General features: G+C 43.2%; 1 protein-coding gene across 1 annotated transcript in view; it reads right to left on the bottom strand.

Moving 5' to 3' along the window:
* Nucleotides 1-585: 585 nt before the first annotated feature.
* The window catches only part of LOC102671239 (homeobox protein prospero-like), a 40,259-nt gene continuing 33,376 nt past the window's right edge, over nucleotides 586-7,468 (bottom strand). The window contains 2 exon segments of the mRNA XM_031514291.1: nucleotides 586-2,941; nucleotides 4,781-4,925. Coding sequence (XP_031370151.1) covers nucleotides 2,762-2,941; nucleotides 4,781-4,925 — 325 coding nt within the window. The 3' untranslated portion in view covers nucleotides 586-2,761.

A 7,468-nucleotide genomic window follows, 5' to 3' on the forward strand; every position in this document is an offset into this window, starting at 1 on the left:
TTTTTTCTTCTTCTTCTTCTTTTTCTATTAATTTTTGAAGTGTTTAGTCTTTTCATCTTATTCATATCAATTTATATTATCTCCCCACCTCTCCCTCCTTACTCGATGATTATATAATAATTTGTCATATCGATTCTTTTCCAATTCTAATGAAACGTATCTCTTCGAGACTGTTCATTCCCGTCGAAATAAAATAAAAATCGCCGGTGCTCGGTTTAAGTTCGTTTAAAATTATCTCGTGCATTTTACGCGTTCGTTCGCCCCTCCCTGTTGTCGTCCCTGTTACTCGTACTCCTGTCACTGCGACTAGCCTAAACCTCGTTTATATATTATCAATTAAATCAGTTAATCATAAAAACATCTCTACGTAATTTTTTCTTTTTCTTCTTTTTCTTCTTTTTTTTTTCTTTTCATCTTATTTGCGCGCGAATACGAATTTTTTTTTTTTTTGCACCGTGCTCTTCTCGTTTCGAATGAAACGCGGTCTCTCTCCGTTACGATCTCTTCCGTTTTCGTTCCCCTGTCGGCGAGCGAATTTCGAGCCGAGAGAAAATACAACGACAGAGAATTATTATTATTATTACTTTTTTTTTTTTTTTTTCTTTGTTGCTAAGCTAAATCGACGTTCGCTTCGCGATCATCGGTCAGAGCATGGCCGGGTTCCATCGCGTTTCCAGCGTCACGCTCGTCCGAATTTCATTTGGAATTTTTTCACGAAGCTATCGCCGCTAGGAATGTTCACCGTCGGATGTTTCGAATTTCAATATCGTTTAGATAGAACCAAAACATATTCGAGATTTCGAAATACGCGTTCTTCGACATGGTGCTAAGACAAAAGAGAAGAGAAACATATGTATATATGTACAACTTAAGAGAAAAATGATTTATATATCCTGATCGACCTGTGCGCGTGATGATGACACGTCGCACAGGTGTGGTTTAACTTTTGCTTGCGAAATAATATCAGAAAAAAAAAAAAAAAATTTCCATTCAAGAGAAAAGAAAACATTGGGTTTCGTTCCCGTCGATTCGTTTACGAACCGCCATTTCTAGGATACTTCTTGTTCACGAAACAACAAAATCATCCAGGCTCGACCTGAGCCCGTGAGCGTGTTGTTGTTGCAGTGATCGCGCGATAGAATATATAGATCGCCACCGAGACGACGTTCAAAGGAGGGTGGTGCGCTCGATCGAATCGCGAGGTACGCTTTTTCTTTTTCTTTTTTTTTTCTTTTTTTTGGTAAACGCAAAGAATGAAAAATGAAAAAGAAAAGAAAAAAAAGAAAAGGACCGCGACGAGGTACACAGTTCGACGAATGCCGAGTGAAACTGGCCATCGTTGTTCCGTTAGCTAGGAAAACGGCTCGAAACGAAGGGGCAACATGGACGCCGTCCGTCCCGAGCCGTTCCCCTCTTGGAAGATCCACGAGAAGGGTTCCTCTTCTGCCTCTCAACGGGAAGCTGCGGAGGATCCGTCCAGCGGATCTCTCGCCCATCACATCATATACATCATTATTATTGATAATAATTATCATCATCGATCGGTCTCTCCACTCTTCTTCTAGAAACATGGACAAATATATATATATATATATAATATATCGTTTTCGTTATATAGGCACACCTCGTCAACGTTTCGCTCGAACGAAAGCCACCCCCTCGTCGCCCGTCGTCGCGGGATTAATTATTATTATTATTATACGCTCCCCTATTAAAATGCTCTCTCCCCTAAATCGGGGGGAGGGGGGAAAACCGCGTGTATGTGTATGCCACTTAAAAATTAGGCGATTTTTCAATCGGTGAACTCGCGTAACGCAACAAATCGAAAACAATATATATAGTTGACAATATATATATATAGCTCGAATATAGCTGTGTGTATTATTTATATTTGTGTTGTGTGTAAAATTCCTTGCCGTTCGTTGACCACGCTTTCGTCCTCGTTCTTCTTCTTCTCCTCCTCTTTCTTCTTCTTCTTCTTCTTCTTCTTCTTCTTCTTCTTCTTCTTCTTCGTCCGCTTCTTCTCCTCCCAAGACTTGTCGTCTCGAATTGTCGGGCGTGTGTTCGTCCACGTGTGCGGGGATAGGGTGGACAGTTCGTGGCCTCGCTAGTAACTCGAGAATACCGATCGAGAATCCCGATCGGTTATTATTAATAAAGGCACGAAGCTATATTTGAATTAAATTATCCACCCATCCCGCTTGTGGACACTTGTTGTCTCGTGATTAGGTCACAGCCTGATCCTTCGTCGGCACTCCTCATCGTTCCATTTGATGATGATCGATGCCTCCGTACGTCGCGTCGTTTCGTCGTGTCGTTTCGTTCCTCCCTTGAACTACGCTGTGTGTGTGTGTGTAATCCTCCCTCTTCTCTAATCTCCCTAACTTTCTCTCAGTTGTCTCTCTCTCTCTCTCTTTCTTTCTCTCTCTCGCTTTCTCTCTCTCTCTCTCTGTTTCTCTCTCTCTCTCGCGCGCGCTTTCTCTCTCTCTCCCTCTCTCTCACGTTCTCTCTCACGCTCGTTCTGCGATATGTTAGTTTAAGGATACCTGAACGCGCTTTACGCGAAGGACGTGTACCTCCTGGCGGATGCGATCCTTCTTTCGCTGACCGTTCCTTCATTCGCTATCGTTATTATTATTATTACTTCTTCCTTTTTTCTCTCTCTCTCTCTCTTTTTTCGGTTTCTTGGTTATTACCGGGAGCCGACGAGCGCTGATGAGCCCGCGCACCACGAAGAGCAAGAGCCACGCGACCTCCTGATTTAACCGAGCTGCTGCAGGAAGTTCGGGGTCTTGAAGTACTCCGGCACCGGGTCGTCCAGCCTCGAGATCACTTTGTAGATGGACTTTTTCCAGCTCTGCTCGGTGTCCTTGCCACCTTGAATCGCCTTGAAAAATTCTTTTAACGTTTGCTCGACGACGTACCTGAAGTTGCTCGGCACCTGTAAATCCCATCCAACATTGTCAATTTTTCCCGTCGACCACTTCCTATTATACTTATCTTATATCTGTGTATCGTCGCGGATTTTTATGCGGATAAAAATTACTTGAAAATATATTACGCGGATACGTACATAGAAAATGTTGTATCACAAAGTTACGAATGAAAATTCAAATTTTCGTGAGAAGGGATTAAAAATTTGGTAATCAAAAACTGCGCGGATAATAGAGGAAACGATACCATTGAGATCGCTTTTCGTTTTATCTCGATATCTCGATTCGGGGCCGAGATATAGCGATTCAAAGTTTTCGTAATACTTAAGACGAGGCGACGAGGATAATGAATGAAACCGCGACCTACATTTTTTTCTAGGAATCGCGTACTACGTTTTTCTAGGAATCGCGTCTGGCGCTCGTCTACCGTTTGAGATAGGTCAGCGAGACGAGGCGCGAGCGAGACTTCCGAATAAGACAAGGACGAAGATAGTAAACGATTAAAAATTACCCTTCTCTTTACACGACGATATCTCGGGAATCGGAAGTCGTATCGGGATAATTCAAAAAGCGTTTTAAAGGGGAAGGTCCCGCGCTTCCAACGATCTTTGGCCAATCGAAAAAACTCATTAACTTGGAAGTTACAGCGGTTTAAAGTTTTTCCAATTTTAATACAGTTTAATCGAATTTTACGATGAATCGCATAGACAGATACGTCTACCTATGAGAAGATATCGATATATAACGATCCCTATTAATGATACCTCGAGGAGTTTGAATCGATTTCGAAAAAAACTTCTGATTTGAAAGTAAATTGAATTTTTATTATCCAGTACAGAAAACGTACATATATATATACGTATATAAAAATCTAATCGTTCCCTAATTATGGAACGCGAATAAATTACGCGCAAGCGCATAAAATTAGATTCCTGTCAAGGGATCAATCAAGTTTAAGCTAATGAGAAAAATCTGTGAGTGTGTTCGGCGCGAAAAGGAGAAAGGGGAAAAGATAATTTCTCGCCGCTCATTACGGTTCACCGAAGGAGTTCACCCGCGTATCCGAAGTATTAAAGCGATGTTACGCGCGTGTATCGCTTAACGAGCGGCCGTGCCAAGAGTTACCACTTATAATTAGTACGTTTGGGTTATTAACGAACACGAGTAATTAATTACGCGTCAAGCGGGCGGCAATTGTGACCTGGGCCCGTAAGAATGGAGACTCCAGGTTTCACCAGGAGACTCGTTAAATAATATTAAATAGCTGCTTTACGTGTGCGCGCCCGTCGCCTGCCGCCGCCGCCGCCGCTGCAAATACAATCAACGGTCGTTACGCCGTGGCGAAAGTAAATTGCGCCCCACAATGGGAAAGTAAGAGACGTACGAGTGATTTGCAACACGCGCCGCTCCATACGGACACAAACCAAACTCGAATTCGTTTTAAAAGCGTTCCGCGAGATGAGAAAGGCGAGGTAACGGTGGCGCGGTCATGGCCGACCGCCGAATAATTGCGCCGGTCGCGCGGCTGTCTCCGACTCCCGGCCAATTTTCTCGCTCCCATCGAAATTTCGACTCTGACAGCTCGATTCCGACGCGGAAATTTGATTGGCGAATCATGGGGTGCGCAGGTGGTTGACGATTGGCATCGTTTCTTTGTTTCTTTGCGAACTGGTATTTTAAGGGCGTATTTAAAGTCGAAATATTTTGTTAATTGAGAATATCAGGGAAGGGGGAGAAATAGGTTAAAGGTTAAACCTATTTTTCTTGAAATAATTTTGTGGACAATTTGTTACGCGTAAGATTCGACGAGTGAAGTTTAATTGATGGATTATCTTCAAGATCTTTACCTCAATGTGGTTGTTTCTGTTGTAATGAAGGTTCAGAACTCGATAGATTTCCGAGTCACCTCCAACTCGTAGGTCATCCGCGTTCTTCACACCTTCCGAAACAGCTTGCCTCGCGTATTTCTCCATTTGGATGTAGTAGAATTCCCTGAAAAAGTGACGATGAATTAATCATCCGATCAATAATTTTAGAATCGATCTTGATAAATAATAAACGATGGGCTGAAAGTTATAATTCTTTTAAACCCTTAAATTCCATAGAAAAATTATTGAAATGCTTTGATCTTTTAAGATACGATTATTTTTCTATCAAGTACCTAGATATCCAGAGAAAATTATCAAATTTAAAGCATTGTCATCAGAAGGTTATTGAAACATTTAACAACTTAACAATCATCGCAAAATCCGTCAGTTCTCCAACGAAGATACATCCTCGCTTTAAATTAAAAAGGAGGAGGAGGAGGAGGAGGGGATGGTTTAAAATATATTTTCTTCGAAAGTTGGCGGGCGCCATGTTGATACTCGCGTAACGTAGAATGCTAATGCACTACCGATAATTAATTAAGGGGGGTCGATACTGAAAGTGGTCTGACGCGGAAGCGGCGCAGAAGAAGACGAAGAAGGAGGAAGGAGGGAGAGAGAGAGAGAGTCGCAAAGAGGTGTGTACAACTCCTCGTCGGCTGGCAAGCGACGCGGTTCAAAGAGACTATTAAGAACGTGTTACACTGTATCGTCCAAGAAGACCTCGACACCCTCGCAGAGGCAACCGCCGACGTTTACAGACAAGCATGAACGAGTGCGGCCGTGTACTTACAAACGCCGCGGGATCGCGCGATACACGCGCTGGTTTTCTCTCTCCTTTTCTCTCAAACGAGGAGGAGGAAAGAAGGAAAAAAAAGAGAGAGAGAGAGAGAGAAAATAAAATTGCGCTGCCGACGCGAAGTTTGCCGTTTTACGTTCATTAATTAACGCAGTTAAACAAGCACAAGTCACTAATTGGCGGGTAATTTGTATAGTAATAGTGACCCAAGCTTTCGCGCGGAGAAACCGTGAAGGGGCGGCACCAAGGGGTGGCTTCGCTTCGATGGATCTCACCGAAAACTCGGGAAAGGAAACGGTTTACGACACAGAGGCGAGGCCGCCACTTTGAACCGGTCCTTTGTGCGACGTCTTCAATCCGCCATTGATTAAGAAAAATAATTATTTTTTTCAATTGAACGAGGACGGACGAAGTTAGTTTTTTTTTTTTTTTATGCCGTTGGTTCGTTTTTCTTTTTTTTTTCTTTTTTTCGCGAGCGAGAAGGGTGAATAGAAAGGTGTGGTGGCTGGTAAGACGGTGGTTACACAAGCGAGGTGCCTTTGATACTTTTATTACATCGTTCTCCCCTCCCGGGATATCTATCTCTAAGAAGAAGTTTGTTCAATTAATTCCGATAGGAAAACTAACTAAAGGTGACAGGATCGAAAATGTTTCAAAGGAACGCGAGTTTTTAACCGTGGACCGTTAATAAAGTAAATGTCAGGGATGAATATAAAATTCTTCCGAAAATAGAATAATCTCAGAACGCTCGCTTACATAAGCGAATTTTCGTTAAACTGATGCAACAGTCTCGTTTTAAAAAATATAATCGTTATTAACGATTTATCTTCCAACGTTATATTGTTATTATATTTCTTTTTTCTTTTCTTTTTTCCATTCACCTCCTCCTTCCACTCTACTCTCGAAAAACGGAGCGATATCGCGAAACCGTCGCGACGGATAGGAGAAAATAAAAAAGAAAAAGGGGGATGGGTGGTGAAAAAAAAAAAAAAAAAAGAAAAACGCTGAAAGACGTCGAATAAGAAAGCCGGCCTCGCATTCTTCGTCGCCACGAACGAACAAGTCGAGCGAGGAAAACGCGGGAATGACTTGACGCGACGAGGTGGGGAAGGGAGAAAGGACGGGTTGCTACTTGCTCGCAATATTTTTCCATTCTTTCCTCGATCTTTCTCTCTCCCTCTCCTCCTCACCCTTTCGCTGAACAGAGAGATCCCGACGGTGGAAGAGTATCCTAGAGTAGCAGGCCAGGAATGGCAGCGAGAATGGCAGTCAGGTTGATCTTACACTTTGGATCCCGAGGGGATGCAAAGAAGTACGGTTGAGCGGGAAAGCAACGAGCGGGTAGTGCTACTGCGGCTTGTATAACTCGAGATCCCTGAATGCTCGACAATGCGAAGCAACCGGTTCAAACCTTCGGGTCTTGGTCTTCGCTTGGTGCCGCTGGGAGCAATTTTTAAGATTGCTTCCGCCTGGCGGGATCGTGCACGGCTCATGGAGCACAGAGGATCGACCGTTTCCATATCCGTCGTTTCTAGGAATATTCCGTTAAGCGGTGTTTCCATCCCCCATTCTCTCTCTCTCTCTCTCTTTTCGAAGATGCCTCGTTTCCTTTCTTACTCTAGAGGTAACTAAACTCATCCGGTTTACAATTATTTCTGTTCGAACAACGGAAAGATTTCTTTCGCGAGATTCCACCCTCCTTCCTTTTCTTTCCCTCGATCCCTTCGATCGATTCGTTGATAACAATCTACGCGCATTAACAACACCTCTCGATCCGATAAGGGGAGGGAAAGTTTTTTTTTAAGTAAGCTCAGCCATCGATAAGACCAGCAACGAGCCGATGACACTTCAGATAACGAAAGACCGCCGCG

This window comes from Apis dorsata, unplaced genomic scaffold, assembly GCF_000469605.1.
Source record: "Apis dorsata unplaced genomic scaffold, Apis dorsata 1.3 scaffold_963, whole genome shotgun sequence".
NCBI lineage: Eukaryota > Metazoa > Arthropoda > Insecta > Hymenoptera > Apidae > Apis > Apis dorsata.